General features: G+C 42.1%; 1 protein-coding gene across 18 annotated transcripts in view; it reads left to right on the forward strand.

Moving 5' to 3' along the window:
* The window catches only part of KCNMA1 (potassium calcium-activated channel subfamily M alpha 1), a 696,711-nt gene that overhangs the window by 594,795 nt on the left and 83,472 nt on the right, over positions 1-18,444 (forward strand). For 16 of the 18 annotated variants that reach the window (XM_054689909.1, XM_054689921.1, XM_054689920.1 and 13 more), the window contains one exon: positions 17,036-17,129. In XM_054689909.1, coding sequence (XP_054545884.1) covers positions 17,036-17,129 — 94 coding nt within the window. Of the gene's footprint in view, positions 1-12,555; positions 12,643-17,035; positions 17,130-18,444 lie in introns of all 18 variants that reach the window. The other 2 variants (XM_054689923.1, XM_054689922.1) reach the window with 1 other exon arrangement.

Raw genomic sequence — 18,444 nt, forward strand, 5'->3', positions numbered from 1 at the left:
GCTGAACACGTTTTATAACCTTTTCCTGTGTTGCAAGTCTCTCCTTCTGTTCTTCTAACTGACAAGAACCTCTTCGTCCTTTAAAGCAGGAGTCCCAAACTTTGGCCCAGGACTAAGCCTAGTGCAGCCTGTTTTATGGAAAGCCTGATAGTAATGGGGTCACCCTGTAAATCTGTGTACTGCTGCTTTCAAAGCTGCCACAGGAAAGTTGAGTCATTGCAACAAAAGGCAGGTAGTTTCAGTGCCTTGGAGACTTCCTATTTGACCTGTTGTGTGAAGTGTGCCAACTCCAGGTTGAAAACCTGCCCTCCACCTCCATGAAGCCTTCGTGACAGCCCCACCCCTGCCTTGGATCAAAATTCACCCCATGGTTGGGGCTCTTTTCTGGAATCCTGTATTATTTCACATAGATCCATTGAGAGCAGTTTTCAGGAGCTTTTTAGAAATAAATCACAACACACAGAACCTCTCGAGGATCTTTAAATTCTTTGCATATGGCACACACCAGCCAAGGCACACAGTAGGAGTTCAACAAATAATTGCCAAATAACAGAAAATGCATACACTGTGCTGGGAATAAGTTTCCATTGTCCGTATCTCAAGAGGAAGGAGGGTGTGAAACTTAGAGATCTTGCTTCCTTGTGCCATTCTGAACAAAACATTTGGTTCAGAACAGCATCTCCTGGAGGACTACTGGGGCATTCTTGATAACTTTTTTTTTTTTTAAGGTTTATTTATTTATTTATGCATACAAGAGCTGGGGGGCAGGCCAGAGTTGTGGGGGGTGAGAGGATTCACCAGAGATAGAATGGGAAGCAGAACAGGTGGATTGACTGAAATATACTGCTGAGGGGAGCAGTGGACAAGACAGGAGAGGTCTGCTGCGCCATGTGGGTCAGCTCCCTGGCTGGGCAATGAACTCGTGCTGTAGTGGCTGCGGATAGCTTCATAGTGCTGAGACTTAAGCCCTTGTGCCACCAAGGAGGCCCATTCTAGATAACTTTATCTAAAATGGGCCACTGCTGCTTTTGAAGGTGATACATTTCTTCCACTGTTCCTGTTGACAGGCATAGAGTTTGGACCTCATAGTATCTGTGGGGTGCTGATGGAGTTCCCTATCATATAGCACAGGGGTATTTGAATCTGGGTGGATAGAGGCTCATGTTGAGAAGGCATGACTGACCCACTCATCCTTTGCCCACTTCCTGTAACCTCTCCAGGCCTTGCAGCTCTACAGTACCCTCCTGATCCAAACAACATTCTCTCTAGTTTCTCATTGATTTGAATTTATCCCGATTACTCTGAAGGCAGGGCTTGCACGTTTGTCTTTCTGTGCTGATACACTGCCTGATGCACTAGGAGTTACGTCTGGCAGGGTAAGGCCCAGCTGAAATCTTGACAGCACTAAGCACATCTGCTGAGGTTTCTCCTGGCAACCCTGCCTCTCCCCAGGAAGAGGTAACCGATCAAGGTGGAAGATGAGATCCTCCTAGTCCAGCTCCCTGTGGTAGACAGCTGGAGCCACTTTCTGCTCCAGGAAGCACTTCAGCACTTGATGCTCTTCCTTGGGTGCCTGGCCCAGCCAAGATGGGAGACCTAATGTAAAGGGATTATATAGTTTCCATTGGAAATAAAATCATGTGCACGTTCTAAGGGATGCCCTTTGGGTTACTGCGCAAGAAATCTTTTTGTTGCTGTTAAAGATTAAATCTCAATCGCTTTAAAATTAGAGTAGACTTCCCATCAGCTGATGGGCAGCCACACTCACCTCCTTCCCAAACAACCCAAGAATTCTCTACCTTCCTCCTCTCAAGCACTGGAATTTTATCAACATGGTAGTTTTGCTTGAGATCAAATCAGGGCAACATAGGAACTGTCATTTTTCATTACGAGGGCCCTTTGATCTCATTTGGGGTTTATTTGTTTCAAGTGAAAAATCCACTTCTTATTGCATACATCTCTCCTATAGGATACTTTATTTATTTTTTTCTGTTAGAGATCAAATCAGAGTTGTAAGTAGTGTGGTCATTAGTTATCACCACCAGATTTCACAGCCTACACTTTATTTCTGTTTTTACAAAATCACTAACCACCTCTGTTGCCTCATAATCACTGGCAGTGAAGCTACAATATGCCTTTCGTAGGTGCTTGGGTGTTAATTTATTTCACAGTTTCCTTTGCAGATATAATCAGCGTCACCTATCACATTCCTGTTTCTTCCTTTTATTGTGTTCCTTTGCTATCGCATTTGTGTGATCTTTTTCTGAAAAATGACAGGTAGTGTTTCTCTGCTCACTGTATCAATGACTTATATTCTCCATGACTTCTCCAGAGTCATTTAAAAAATATAACATTTTATAGATGTAATCTTAGTTATTTACAACTCAGCCTGTTTTATGAAAAAAAATTTCCTAAATGACACCTTGGTTTAGGCACTTTTTTTTAATAGAAAGGGGAGCTATTCTCTGCAAAAAAAAATATTTTCCTCTAAATTGTAAATGAATGAAAAGCTCTCCCTTAGTAATATTAGAATGCATTTTTCCCAATGTCTTAGTACATTGAAATGTACGAACATTATTTTAATGTAAGTGATCAATTGTGGTATTTAATAATATGTTGTTAGAGGAAAAAGAGCTATCCCTTTTGATTTATTTGCATATTTACTAGGTGACTTACAGTGCTTTACATATTAAAATTGGTTTGTCAACAATTAACATTCTAGTTTTTATATAACCCATACTTCAGGTAATGGAGGATTATTAAACTGCAACCAGTGTGTTAGAAATCTGCCGACTGGTAATAAAATTCTTATGTATAACAGCAGTTGAGAAATACTGCTGTGTATTTATGCATAGATTGCAAGATAGATGATGGAGGGCAAACTGCAGCGGAACCAGGAATGCTTATCTACCAGCAGGTGGCGCTGCTTTTCTAGAAATGCAACAATCCAACTGAAGGGACTCGGTATTACCACCCCCTTTCTGCGTTTTCTTTTTCATATTCTCTTTCTCCCTTTTTCTACTAAAACGAATATCTAAAATTGCATTTGCTTGTTGAAGAGTTATACATCCACAAAGGCAGTATCCTTCATTTGCTAAGATTTCTTTAAATCCTACTTGCTTGAATTTATACTCGTTTGAAACTAGACCTAGTTAAATACTTTTTACTGTGCTTTTAATAGGTAACTATCCAAGACCAGATTCTCACCCCTAAGACTAGATGACCTCTACCAGATGACTGTTTTTATGTAGCAAGTCCCATTTTTATCAAATATTTACTTATTTATACAAATAATTACCTAGGCTCCATTCCATACCAGGATAAAGAGGGACATTTTCATAAAGGTGACTTTTACATTGGTGACTTTCCTATATGATTTATAAAAGTAATTTTACCATGATACTCTTTTATCAAGAATTACTTTTGAATACAAGTTAACCAAAGAATGTTGCTTTTTATACTGGGCCAGAACTAAATTTCTGAACAATAGGATTGGAGGTTTTTGTTTTCTTTTCTTTTCTTTTGTATAAGATTGTTCACACAAAAGGTGATCAACTCATCAATTTGCTCATTAATAAGGTCAATAAAGCTACCTACCAGCAAAACTATTTTCTTGGTCCTTTGTCTACATACAGCCTATTTTCTAATCTTTAAAAAAAAAAAAAAAAAAAAGCTGAAGACATAGCTATTTATTGGTTCTAACTTTTTTTTTTCCCCGAACCTACAATAGTCCTTTTGCACAGGGTGCTCGGGTGTATGGATGGTGCATTTATTGAGGTTAATGGAAGGGGAGAGTTAAAATACATCCAGCATGACTCATGTATTTGTTAATTTTCTTCATCATTAAATGATACCTATCAGACTATAAGAACTTTGGTTGCAAGTATTTTACTCTGCTTGTAATTTCAAATTTCGAAACCATAAATTTTGAGAATCCAATAGGAATTTTGTCTTTTGAGTTTTGAAATGTTTTCTTTTTCTTTTCTTTTTTTTTAAAGATTTATTTATTTGTTTGTTTGTTTGTTTATTTATTTATACAAGCACTGGGTACAGTCAGAAGCGCAGGTGGGTGAGAGAATCCACCAGAGCCAGAGTGGGGAACAGAACAGGCAGACTAATGAAATACACTACTGAGGGGAGCAGCGAGCATGCAGGAGAGGTCTGCGTGCCATGTGGGACCCTCGCCGGTGGCCGGGGATTGAACCGGTGCTGCAGAAGCTGTAGGCAGCTTCGCAGCCCAGCGCTCAACCACTGCGCCACCATTAGAGACCCTGAAATGTTTTCTTAGACATGCTGTGCTAGGAGACACAGATCAAGGATCTAGATAACATAATGTACATCTTATTTTATTCACTTATATTCCTTTGACAGAAAATCGGAAGTGTTCCTGGCTAGGTGAAACCAAGAAGTGAATTATTGGAGGAAACTTTTTTTTCCCAGGGAATCCATTCAAAAGCACTGGTCTCATTGAAAATGCTTTTCAAAGTATTGAGTGCAATCTGTTTTCTTGTTAAAGCCCAGGTGACTCCTTTTAGTTCTGTTTATAAGGGACAGGATCAGCTGGAGTATTTGACAGGAAAGAAACCTCCCCGAGTAAAGGTTGGATTTACCTGACTGGACTATGAGGAAGCTGCCTTGTTCCAAGGCATTGAATAACTTTATTTTCCTCTCAAATACACCATACAGGATAAAAGCAAGACCTCCAATGGAACTGGACCACTGCCAGGGCCTCCTTCTTGTGTTTAGTTTCATGCATATATGCATGTGTCTTATCTTGGACCCTTATAACTTTTAAGTGTCTGAGTTAGGGGTTTTTTGATAGGCTTTTCCATGATGCAATCCAATCACTATCCTCTTTTTATTTGAACATTCAAATTGAAGGACAAATAACATTGCAGAGAATTCAGATTATTACCAAACATTATCCAAATTTTGTCATTGAAATGTAAAGGTTTATGGCTGTCTCTTATAACCTCCAATCATGCCTTCCAATAGATATTCTTGCTCCAGCCAGGGAGCAATTTTTTTTTTAAGGGAAGAAAAAGCAAACTTCAGCCCCCAGCTCCTACCTTCAAGATTCTTTTGAATCCGTCTCAGGAGGGACTCAAGCATTGGTGTTCTGTAAAGTTCTTCAGATCCTTTTATTGAAAGGCAGGGTTGAGAACCACTGAACTAGACCAAACTGCTTGAACCAAGAATCCTGCTTCTCTTACTTAGTATTGCTTTTGGGTTGAGTCTGGTAGGAAGTACTGGGTGATTATTTGTAACTGGAGAGTTATGGAGCCTTCAGTCCAGGGCTGGCTCCTGTGACATTTGTCAAGTAACAGAACATTTAGCTCAGAATCATTGCAAATCCAAGCTGTTTTTATACTTAATTAGTGCCAACTCTCCAGGAGGGGAAGGGCCTTACTTAGATCACACAGCTGATTCAAGTCCAGCCTGGAGCCAGGCTCCTCTCCGGCATGCTGAGCTTCTCTTGCCCATAGTGCTGCCTCTCTGGCACCTGGGAGCCACTTATTGAGCTCCTTATGAGAGTCTCTGCTCTGTGAGAGATTTTGAGCTTTGTAAATTACAGAGGAGCTTCTAAGTCCAGTTGGGGAGTAGCACATTGAAATAGAAAACAAATTATAACACGTACCAGTAAGGTGTCAGAGAGGTGTGAGATGAGAAGTGCCTAGGGATTTTAAAAGAAAGAAGGAAGTCGATCTTGTTATAGAAATTTAGGAGGACTTCCTGGAGGAGGCAGGCTAACATTTCTTTAAAGGGCAGGTGGGGAAAAAATAAGTAAGTTTGGCTAATAAAAATAAAGGACAGATAGTGCATGTAAGTGCAAGGAAGACTTGGTGGGAAGAAACAGTGGGGTCACAGGCCTCTTTTCCCCTCTTCCCCCGTCCCTCCCACCATCTCTGCATGTGCACACCAACCCATGACTTCCCACCAAATATTGAAGGGAAAGAGCCCCTTACTATCAGGCAGGCTTCTCCTGAGTGTTGGAGGGAACAATGGTGGTGCTGCTCCTTGCCACCTGTCTTGCACTTGTTATTGCTCAGAATGGTCCCAGCCTTCTCCAGTGGGGCCCCTTAAACAATTTTTGTCTTTCCTTGTTTTTATGATGGTTGGCAGAGCCTAATTATGTTGCCCTGAGCAGCTCATTGAGGCCATATGAGATAGGAGACAGAGGTGCTGGTTGAACAAGATGCTGAGGATGGGGTGGGGTTAGTGAATCTCACCCAGTGCTTGTGGTTGGATTAGTTAGTTTCTGGGGCAGAGAAGAGAACATGAAGCCCAGTGAATAGAACAAAGTCGAAGAAAACAGATTAGCAATATGGTGAAGGGCCCAGTGGTGGAGAGCTATCACTAATTAGATTCTCAAAGCCCAGATAATAATGGTGGGTGATAGTAATCAAGAACTCACCAAGAACTTCTCTGAGCACTTTTCATGATTCCCATCCTTTCTTACAACACCCTCTGAGAAAAATATGGTATTTTCATTTTATAGGTTAGAAAACTAGAGGTAGGTCATTTTCCAACTACTCTTGTTTGGACCCTGAGTGTTGGCTGCAAGGCCTGTCACTCAGTTCCTGCCCTTCTTGCAGCTCAGTGTGAACTGACCTTTGTAGCGGGGTCTCCAAATGACAGACTTGAGTGTCCCAGGAACAGTGAGATGAATGATGGGTGCCCACCGCATGGCTGGGGGCACAGCAGGCTACAGTGGGTATTTGACCAGCTTGTGAGTGTGTGCCCCTTGACACAGTTGCTCTCCTGGGAGGAGACCCAGTCTTCTGAAAGATCTTAAAATAGGAGTTCAAAATCCACATGTTAGTGGACAGTCTTCACACATAAAGATGGTGTTAAGCATGGGATCTTATAGACCAGCAGGGGATGGGGGGGTCTCGAGCAGGGCATCCACCACAGTATTCGGTCTTCTGGCTGCCAGTAAGGAGCTTCTGGTTATCTCCCCTAACCATATAGAATCTACAATTCTCGGCCTCTTCACCTGTCCAGTGAGGATGACAACAGATCTTGTGATGCTGAAATATGGAGTAATTTGTCTAAGATTCGAACTCTTAATGAGGATCAGAGTTGGCACTTCGGCAGGTGATTTAACTTTTGAAGCTCATCTCCTCCAGCTATTCTCATGGACAGGATTCTGAAATTAGATTCTGAAATAGAGTAGCTATCAGCAGACCTGAGCCCTATTTCTGGGTCTGCAGAAGACCTGGACCCAAAGAAGGTGAGGCCAGAACATTCTTTTATGCCTTCCAGCCCTGCTGCTGCGTTCTACTCCTTGTTCTCTGTGTTGACCAGAAACGGGTGTATCCCACACTTGCATTTTAAAATGTTGCACAGGATGTGTCTGAAGATAAATTATAGTCAAATACAGATAATGATTTTAAGTTAAAGAACATCTTTAGATAGTGACCATGCCCTTAAGAAATATACTAAATGCAGTGTTTAGTGTGAAATCACAATCCACACTGGTCCTTACCTCCCAAGGTTAAAAGCATACAATATTTCTAAAGTGTTCTGGCAGAACATTCTTCATCAGGCCATGCAGTGCACCTGGGTTGCACTAAAAATCCATGCATTTTACCTTTATCTGAGTTGCAGAGAAACTATCAGTGCAACCATCTGGAATACATATGAGAATTCTAGGGGGCTCTTGACACAAAGGCTCAATGGAGAGATACAGTGTTTATGGATGAGTCGATAATAATGATGATGTTAATAACAATAATGGTCCCTCCCCATATAATATGTTTTAGAAAACAGTTTTGCATACACACAAATAGATTCTTGTCTGGTCTACCAATAGCAGCTTCACTGGGGCAACTATTCATTTACAAAATTAAAGAGCAAAATGAAAATATGATTGACATTTTCTGCCAGTCATGTTTACTTGAAGCTGCGCAGGGGGAGGAAAAAGACAAAGAGAAGGAGCCAAAACACAGAAGCTAATAACAACTTTTGCCCCAAAGTGGAAATGTAAGCCCTCCCCGTGTGATCCGGCAGGATTTGATGTGAGATGTGAAGCAAAGTCCAAAGGAGACCTGACCCTTCCTTGCTTTTCTGTTTCTCACCCTGGGCAGGTGGCAAGTCTCAGATTCCTGAGGCAGCAGCCTCTTTTCTCCACTCCTTTGGATGTCTGACAATTTGTAAATCCACAAGGAAACCTTTTGCACCAGGGTCTTCTTTAACAATTTCATGCAAACAGCATGAAGTGATCAAAGGAAATGACTCTTTTTAGATTTGCCTTGTCCAGTTCTGAACAAGGGTGCTGTAGACACACCTGCACATACAGACCTGGCTAGCTCCTTTGTAAAAGCAGGCAGGGTGGCAGAACCAGCACCAAGGACACCTTGAGAGATAGTCCGGGCTCAGCTAGGCCTAGAAGGAGGCAAGGGAGGCACTTCCTTGCCCTGAACACCAAATTTAAGGGAACATGAAATACCTCAGTGATCAACATCAATGATAGTGAAGACAATATTTTTTAAAAAAATCAAAATGCAAAAGAAAAGAATCCACCATGAGCAAAATGTCAGTTTTAAAATAAAGACAGAACAAATAGCTCTTTTAATGCTGGCATTTAAATACCGAATTTACCAGTTCAGGAGGAATTATAACAATAAGCCCAGCAGGTAACTGGCAGTGGCTGCCAGTAGGAGCAGCTTCAGTGTGCCAGGAACAGTGTTCAGTACCTGACAGGCATTTTCTCTGGATACATTTCTCTCGATTTATTCTACAGTAAATCCAAATTTATTTGATGATAATAAACCCTATTAGAAAAAAGAATTCCTTTACAAGCTTCATCAATTCCATTACAGTCCATTTTGTCTTTGTTAAATGTATGAGTTGGAAATTACAATCCCTGTATTCACGATGATTGTTCTAGACACAACGCTCAAAAAGATCAGCGTTAAGTTAAAAAAATGTATCAGCAAGCTTGCATCTAATAAGCCCCATTGCTTTGTAGGCTCCAGCTGATGATTTTATTAAGTATACTGCGGGGGGTGGGGGGAATAAAGGATAATTATAAATTCATAAATACATAATTCATTGGCATCAAGTGATTTTAATGGGATGGATGTGGAATTATCCATTTCCTCATGAAAGTAACAGAGATGTTCTGATTAAGGTCATAATGTAGTAGATGTGAAGTTCCAGCCAAACTGATGGGGCACATTTTCTTTTCTGAAACTACCTTTGATAAGAAATGCATTACAAACTCATCAGTTTGGCTTCCTGTTAACAAAGAGACAGCAGCCGTCTGGATCATTCTGGATTCACAGTGAAACTGCCATACCACGTATCCTCCAACGAAAGCTGTGCAAGTTTGACAAGGGGCAGATGAATCCAGGAGTTATTGTGCAGGGGTTTAAATCTGTGCGGCAGCTGACGGTTGAAATAATCATCTATATATTGCTCTGAGCTAGCTGGGGAAAGGTTGAAGCTGTATATTTTCAACATATCTAGTCTAATGGTTAATCTGTTGTCTTGTACGGGGTGCTCACTGGTGGACTTGCAGCTCTCTTTGACAGCTTCCAGAAATTGCTCATGGTAGCTGTGGTTTGCCTTGTTTCTCCAAGTGCAGGTTGGGTGCTTGTAACTCAGCTGGGGGGAGGCTATGGGGAACTGATTTGACTCGTGGCCATGGCCCCATGGTCCCGTGGGACTCCAGGCAGGTTGGGTGGTGATGACCTCCTGGGAGTGTCTGAACTACCCTTGTCTCTCCTGTGCCCCCCAAATCTGCACTTCAAGTGAGCTTCTCAGGTTTGGTTATTGGGGCAGACTGTGAGATGTGAAACAAAGTCCAAAGAACACTGTCCTTTCTGAAAACTGGGAAGCTGGGAAGTATGAGAACAGGGTTAGGATCCTGAGCATGTTCCATCCAGAGTCAGCTAGTTAATATCCCAGACTTGGTGGCCGCAGGGTATTCCTGGCGCCTGCTCAGCTCTGCTGGTGTAGGGCGAAAGCAGCTATAGACAACAGGCATACAAATGACAAATGGCCTGTTATGATAAAAAGTTTATTTGTGGCCACTGAACTTTAAATTGCCCATCATTTTAATGTGCTATGAAATATTCCTCTTAGATTGTTTTCCCCAACCATTTAAAAATGTGAAAAATGTTTTTCAGCTTATCGGCTATCCAAAAATATGTTCTAGATCTTAGCTTGTTGAGCCCTAAACTTGACAAATAGAATGACAAGGCTCCAGGGACCTGAGAGGTTTCACCCCTGCTCTGTAATGTGTGCCCCACAAACCTGTAATGCACATGCCAATGTGAAAAAGGGGCCTGCTACCTTTGGGCCCCAAACCTCTCACCATCTTTTTGGAGTCGGGAGTGGAAACAGAGAGAGAAGGAAGGAAAAGTTAAGAAGCAGTTATTTATTGTTGGAATCTTGTATCATTTTCCCCCAGTTTGATAGTGAGTAAAAGTTATCTGCTATCACCTATTGCTTTCCCAAGCTCCAAACTCCATAGCAACCATTCTCGGAAATGCTTGCATTTCTCATTTCAGTTTTGTATGTGCTTTTGGAATTCCAGTGTTCATCTGTCTTATTTCTGAGAAACTAATACCTAGTGATCTTGGTTTGGACTTTTCTTTGCCTTTGAAGTGATAGAGACAATTTATTTCAAGGGAAAAAAGAAAGGAAAGGAAAGAGCCAAAGGCAACCAGATCATCAGAAAGAATTTTCTACCAAATACTGAGCAGGAAGAGCATTGGGCAAGTTGTTACAGCAGGTCAAGTCTTGGTGAAGATACATGAGCTGAGATTCCTGATACTGAGGACTTTGGTGGTTGCAGGACTGTTACCAGGGTAAGGTTTGTGGTCTGAGATGGGGAAGAGGCTTGTGCTCTGTGCTTGGTAGCTGCTTCTAACTGACGGTCTTTAATTCTAGAGGCTCCATTTCTGTAGAGAACAGTGCAGTCCAGGTCATGTGGATTCTGTTAATATATTTATGTAGTGTTTTTTTCTCTCCCATGTAGGAGCTGAATTCTTTCATTATTCTGCGTTGATGGACTCAAACTTACACAATTCAGGTTTCCCAGGCAGTGAATAGAGCCAGAAATATAGCCTATGATTAACTTCTACATAACCTATTGTTCCTTCAAGTCTCCCTCCCCATTCTCCTATTAGCTCCACAAAAGCCAGAAATGAGCAATCTCCAACAAGCCTCCCAGCCCTGCCCCCTCAGCCTCCTGCAGGGGTGTTCCTGTGTCTGTACTAGGGCATGGCGAGCCAATTGGAGATACTTTTCCTTCCTTGTCTTACATAATGACAGACTTGTTGGTTTTTTTTTTTTCTATGTCTATCCTCTAGGTTTTCCAAATAAATGTATTTCCTTTCTCTCAGCTAGAAGCTGTGAAATTACCCTGCCTTATAAAGTGATTATTCAATTGTAGAGTTATATGTTTTATGTCTCAGCTATTGTTATTGTTGGCATGACTTTGGGGAGCCAGTGTTCTTGTCTTCATTGTCTGTGTATTGTTATTACTCACCATAATCTTAGAAAACAGTTTTATGGATTGATCTTGTCAATAAGTCTGTAATAATTTCACCAAACTTCTTGGGGATATATGTTATTCCAAGGTGGCTAGGCCAGAAACTCACATTCCAAGGGCATCACCTACTTGAATTCCTCCATGTTCTGTCACTGAGCTGCCACTGACCCCTCGCCCCCCGCCCCAACCACAGGCACAGAACTTGCCTCTCGTGCCCAGCTGTGCCTGGCTGTTCAATCTCATTGCTGAGCACATGGCATCCCCTCTGCAGGCTTCATCTTGAAAAGAGTCAAGTGTTTCTAGGCAGGAATGGTGGGAGCACCAAACTCACAGTGTGGATGATTTGTCTGGCGTTTGTTGTCCAGGTGGTCTCTCCTCATTGAGGAACAAGCATGTACACCCTCTCACAGGTCTGGCGTGTGTGACAGGCAGCCAGGGTTCTGATCGTCTGCAATTACAAGATAGGTAAAGAGGTATTATCTGGTGCTGCCATCCAGGGAGAATTCTTAGATGGCCACATTGCATAAGTTAGCTAGCCCAGACTGTGTGATGAACAGATAGCTTAGAAGTAGTAAATCCATGGCATTTAATGCCAGTTAGGTGGCAATACCTCTGGTTTGGGTGGAACAAACTAGAGGTTTGAGTTGAATACAGTTTAGCATTGAGGGCTGATGACCTGAAATGTAATGATGATTCAGCAGGATGCTTTTTAGTTGGCTTCAGGAGCTCCTGGTTTTGGTGTTCAACTGAGTGTTCTATGCCTGTGTATTTGTGGAGGAGAAGGGGTCCTATGCGTTTGTGGAAATTATTCTATAAACAAGATTGTCTTCTGACATTGACGACAACCGCACCGCAGAACGAATTTCAAGAAGTCATCATGGTAAAAGAAAAAACAAAAACCTTGCAAATCAGCTCTGAGGCCAAAAATCTCCATTTTTTAATTTAAAGCTGTAATTCTATTCAATGTTAAAATTGGCTTGGAACTTTTATAATGAAAATTTCACCAAGGGTTGATTTCCATGTTTTCTTTTCTTGTTATTGTTTGGCAGTCAAGGTTGGAGCTAGATCACGCTATCCCAAAGACCTATTTGAGTTCAAGATGGCAACTCACAATTCTCGGCTTGTGACTGAGCCAGGTGAAGGCGTACTGGAACCCGCCCAACTCTTAGTAACTGCCCTGCAGCCCAGTGTTTTACCTTAACACGCTGAGCTCACTTGAAGAAGAAAGATGCAGTACTCTGGATTTCAGCTTGCATGTAGCTTGTTGGGCAGCAAAGTGCCAAAGAGGAAACCCATAAAAAAACATAAATAATAATTAAAACGACCCCACCTCAAAACTAGCTGCTTGCTCGAGATTTCAGTCAGAAGCTCTGCGAGCTAGATGCCTTTGCACTCAAGCCACTTTGCATGCCTCTTACTCTGAGTGATTCCAGTGTGAATATGACATTACTAATGACCTGCTAAATGTGTGCAGATGTGGGTTTCTCCAGATGTGGTGATTAATAATGTAATGGAGATAGCCAGTTGACTCATGTTTATGGGTTGTTTGCCTTTTATTACATTTCCACGTTTATTTGCTTTGAACTATTTTTTAACTCCAGCCAACAAATTCACCTTTAAGTCCCAAAGGGCATCTTGCCCTGAACCCTGTTGACAAAACAGTGGATGTGCCCGAGGCTGGGACTGAGCATGGGGTCCATCCCAGGCCAGCCGTGGACGATTTGGAAAGGGTGAAAGTTGGAATTGTCCCACCTGACTCAAAGTGCCCACAACCAGACATTGGTGAATGTCAGCACAGTGCATGCATGCTCGCTAAACCAATAAAGAAAGAGATTTCTTTTTAAAAAAAATCTAGTAAAACATATGAGCATCTTGAAGTAAGCCCAGGGTTCTGGCCAGTATTTCTGGGAGATGTTGCCTTGCTTTTGCTTGAAAACAGAATGCTGATGAAAAGTCGAGTAAAATGTTGTTACAGATGTTCAACTCTGCATTAAGGCTGTTGGAATTACCACCACATCTTAAATCAATTCCCAGAACATTGTCTGGAGGTTATGTCATTGAAATAATGAATCCTCTTTAGTCAAGTATAAGCAAACATGTTAAAACATCATTGTAACTTTAAATTAAACTCTAGCACAGACCAAGGGATCTGAAGCCTCATTAGATTTGCCTGACATTTTTCTAGCACTGAGTCTTCCCAAACTGTAAAACTGTTAGATTCAGTGCCTATTAAACAAGCGAGCACTGGGAAGTTACAACAGCACATTAAGTGTTATACTTAGGGATGTGCAAAAACAAGCCCTTGAATTTTATGAGTACTTGGAGACTGGATGGAGTTCAGCTCCTATAAAAATTCCACATTGGATTCCTGAACTTGTTTGTGTTTTAAAGAAGCTGGTAAGTCAGTTTCCCTTAAAAGATCATATCTTCATGTGACTTCCACAGCAAGAGGCAAACAAAAATGCTGGAGACAGAGGTGTGTTGTAATTAGCTGAAAATTAAATTAAATATGAATCTGTAAAGGTGCACTGGCCTGAGATAGTGGCCCTTTACTTCCATACATGTGTCTTTCATGATAATAAATAAATTTGTCTCTCTTAATTCAATTTTTATTCCTCACATATAGTCACAGAGGCTTTGAAATGAAAATGATATTTTATAGCTTAACTAAAAGTTTTCCTAGATCTGCTTTCTTTAAATATGCAGAAATTGATAGAATCCATATAAAGGATAATAATTAAATATGGTTTATATCCTACTTATGAGAAAGGAGTTATCACTGCTTCTCCCGTGGGATCTAAGCCATATGTAATGGTCTCCATTACACAGCGTTCATATATTTAAGCTGGAGACATTTCCCCCCATCTCTTCAGGGAACAGATCTGCATTTCCAGGCTGTGAGTGCAGGAGGAAACCTTTGAACACAAGTTTCATTTAAAAGAACAAATCCCAGTTTAAATGCAGTATGATTATGATGGATGATCTTTCTGAATTGCAATGAAAATAAATAGTTCCCTGCATAGAAGGAGGCATAACTTTAGCACCAGAACTAGGTGTTTCCCTGGAGCTGGCTAACAGGCATTAACTTGCAAGTCATCCATCTGAAGATCACTGCAGGTAAACGGTGACAAGGTGTAAGAATAATGGGCATTTAATCAAAGAGACTTATTTATTGTAGGCCCAGTGCAAATGGGAAACAAAAGTTAAGCAAAAGAACCCAACAAAAGATGCCCGTGAGTGTGATTTCTGTTCAGACCCTAACTAATAATGTCTCATTGCACAACTGAGGAAAACCATGCCAACAAATGGTGGCTTTGAATCAAAGTAGCAATAGTAGACTAGACTTGGTAAAAGATCTTTTTGGAGATTTTGTTCTAGCTGTATGAAGACGGGTGTGAAAGAGCCCTGGATTAGTCTCCCCACTGGAACTCATTTAGTTGCATATGTACATTATTTAGTCTGACAAGTGATGTGTATTTAACAGTCACCAGGTATTATGGGAGGAGTCAGTGCAAGACTTTCTGTGCCATCCTAAAACGAGGGAAGTGCAAAAGCACATGCACGCACACACATAAACACACATAAACACTCACACACACATTCTCTCTCTCTCCCTCCATACACCCCTGCCTTTCTATCCCATTATTGCCTGGGATAACCAGGGCCCCCTATCCTGTGAAAGGAAGATGAATTTAGGTCAAGCTCAGGTGCCTGTTTGCTTGCTGGGAGATGCATATCAACTCGAAGTGATTTTTTTCAATACCACTTATGTGGCTTGTATTTATTTTCTTTAATCTTTTAAGTGCTGTTTAGTCTCTGTGTGATATGCTGTGGATACTCATTTCTGATAAGATGCGATACCCTCCTCCCAACGTAGTCCTTGCCTGGAGCCTGTGTGACTGATATGGTCACAGCCAGAGCCGGGGCCTCTGGGGATGAGGTGTGTGTGGAGGGTGGGGGAGGAGACTGAGTGGACAGGGGGCCTCTAAGGTGCTTCTGTGGCCTTCATTTCTTCTGGTGTTGCTTTCACCTCCAAATACATTCTCACTCCCTTTGCAGAATTTAGATAACCCCCGACAGTGGGAGAGTTTCCCAAGTGTGAAACTTTGAAGCAGGTTTGGAGGGTAGTTGGATATGGCCCCTTGAAACTATGTATTGTAACATACTAAATTTATTTAGGGTTTCAGGGAAATGTCATATAGTGCATGTCCTAATACGGTCTTTCTAGAGAATATCGAGTAGCTGAGATGGCTTTTCTCCCCTAATAATTGGACACGGTTAACTTATGTGAAGTTTCTTTTGATGTCATCACGCTAATATTTCTCTTCTTAGCTTTAAGGTAACTGCTGTGCATTCTGAGTTTCCGGGTGCTCCCTCCCAATCTGTGTCGCTGTCATCTCTGAGAATATGAGGATCCTATTTTTCTTTCTTGACATTACAGCTTTAGCCTGAATTGTGGGGGTGGGGAGAGGACTAGAATTTTGCTGCCGATGCCCTTGGGTGACAGGCTGGGCACGCATCTGCTAATTATCAAGCAGCTCTCTTAAAAAGAAGCATGATGCAGGCTAATACAGCTACAAAGCTTATTAGTGGGTGTCTTTGGGCAAAAGCAGTAGAGTGTGCTGTGTTGTTTGTGAACAAAGCTTCACATTGCTTAGCGATCTGTGTGGTTTAGACATTTGGGAAACAGCCTTTGGTTTCCAGTCCCCTCCACTGCCCTCCCTCCATGTCCCCATCCACATCATCAGAGATATCAAGAGATATCATAACACCGGCAACTTCCTTCATTTGGGTGCTCTTCTCCTGCCGGGGCTCTCCGAACTCACAGCCTTGTCCTGTCTTAATCAATTAAGAATTGATCCCATGTGCATGGCCCCCATGTGCCCTCCCTTGTGGGAGGTGGGAAGACAAGAGCTGAGTCGGGTTGGGGATTTTGAGCCAGCATGCTCAGTGTTCCCAGTCCCAGACTGATTGAAACATTGGCTCTTAAGACATCAAGTCCTTGCCTGTCTCCAAGGCTCCTTCTCTGGTGTGCTGGGATTAGGAACCAGCTAAATTGGTTCATTTGCAAAAGCAGCAGGCTCTCAGCTATTATGCTCCTATCTCACACACAACTTCATTTCCAATCTTGGTTATGAGGAGACCCATTGATTACTCGGCAAAGCAAAGTAACCAATGTTAAGTCAAAAAATAATTGTTATTGAGTGTTCCCAAATATATGTCTATGTATATATATTGCATACAGATATATCACAGATTCTTTTCTTTCCATGGCAGGGTGTTTACCAACTGTTAATCTAGTCTCTTTAAAGTGCATGCTCATAGGCTGGAGTGTAAAGAGGTGACACTTTCACCTTTTCTAAACTGGCCTCTTTGACTAACTTATTTGGTCTCTGTCGCTGGGCCCTAAAACACAGCCCCGAGTTCCTACTGAGTGACTGAGCCGTGAGTGTGTGTCCTTTGATATTGTGCCTGTATTTCAGTCTGCCTCAAACCGTTCATAATCTCATGAAATGCCTGTATTTCCAGTTGAAGATGAGCAGCCATCAACGCTGTCACCAAAAAAAAAGCAACGAAACGGAGGCATGCGGAACTCGCCGAGCTCCTCGCCCAAGCTGACGAGGTAAGGAGAGGGGCTGCAGCCACCGGGTCCCCTCTAGCTCCATCTCTTCCTCCCCTCGCCCCCTCTCCACCCTCCCCAGCCAGCTCCAGGAGGGGGAGGGGACAAGACCGTTAGATGGCTTCTTAAAGGCTGGAGTATTTATTCTGTCAGCTTGTCAGCAGTTAATGATAGAGCTGAAAAAATTCTGTCATGAAAAACAGTTTGAAAAGCTGTTTGAAAAATACATAGGCTTTAAAGTCTTAGCTGTCACCATGTCCTGTCTGTGTGTAGTTCCTAAACAGCAGTGGCACTAATGACGGCTACAACCAATCACAGGAACCCGTGTGGTTAGTTTGCCCGCGGCGAGTCTCTTTCTGCGGGAGTCCCTCCGAGGACTGTTTTCTGTACTTAAGGCCATATGTGAGATGTATCATCACAATCAAAACTGAACCTGAAGATTACCTTCTTTTTATCCTGTCGATTGAAATCAAATTTCTGTTAATTGATTTTGACTCCTAAAAAAAATGTCTAATAATCTGTGGACTTACCCAAAGCAATGCTTAAAAGTAATTCAGTTCTGCTCAAGCTAAAGGCCATATTAATTATGGAATACAGTGTGTGCACTTTTTCTCTCTTTCCTTCCCTGTCTCTCTGTCTCCTTCCACCCCCTCTCTCTACACCCTGCTCTTCCTCTCCTTTCTTTCAGTGTCAAGGAAATGACAATTTTCTTTCTCTGTCATTCCTCAGAGTCCTCTAGGTTCCTCTTCTAACCTCTTCCTTTTTCATCTCCCTTTTGTGTCTTGGATTCCTCTACCAATCCCAGTGCTTATTTCCGCCAGCGTCCTAACTCTCCAGCACCTCGGTGGGTTAGACGTGACTTCAGACTTGTGCTGTTCTCTCTAAATGGTGGTGTTCTTCCATGAAAATGTCTGCCAGATTGACCTGACTTCCCTCTTTTCATTGCCTTCGACCACCTCCTCCTTTTGATAATTGAAATAAAATAATGGTAATTTCCTCCCTCCTCCACCCCTTCTCCATCACATTCATATTTTTCCGAGCCACTTTTCTAAGAACGAGACAGGCGCAGTCTTCTCCATGAGGTTGAAGACACAGATTCCCACTGGAAGACGGTCCCAGCCCCATGTCCTGTCCCGCTGTGATCACAGATTCCTGTTAAATGTTTGCGTAACAGCCTTGTGCCTTCCCCATTGCTCAGCCTTGCTTGGGTGTTGCTGATTTACATGCTTGTTTACAGTTTATGAGGAGGAATAAAATGTGCCAACTGCCAAGCTCCTCATTTTTTACGATGCCAGTTGTCGTGCTAGCGTTCATTTCC

Source organism: Talpa occidentalis, unplaced genomic scaffold (assembly GCF_014898055.3).
Source record: "Talpa occidentalis isolate TD23 unplaced genomic scaffold, MPIMG_talOcc4v2.1 talOcc4.8, whole genome shotgun sequence".
Lineage (NCBI taxonomy): Eukaryota > Metazoa > Chordata > Mammalia > Eulipotyphla > Talpidae > Talpa > Talpa occidentalis.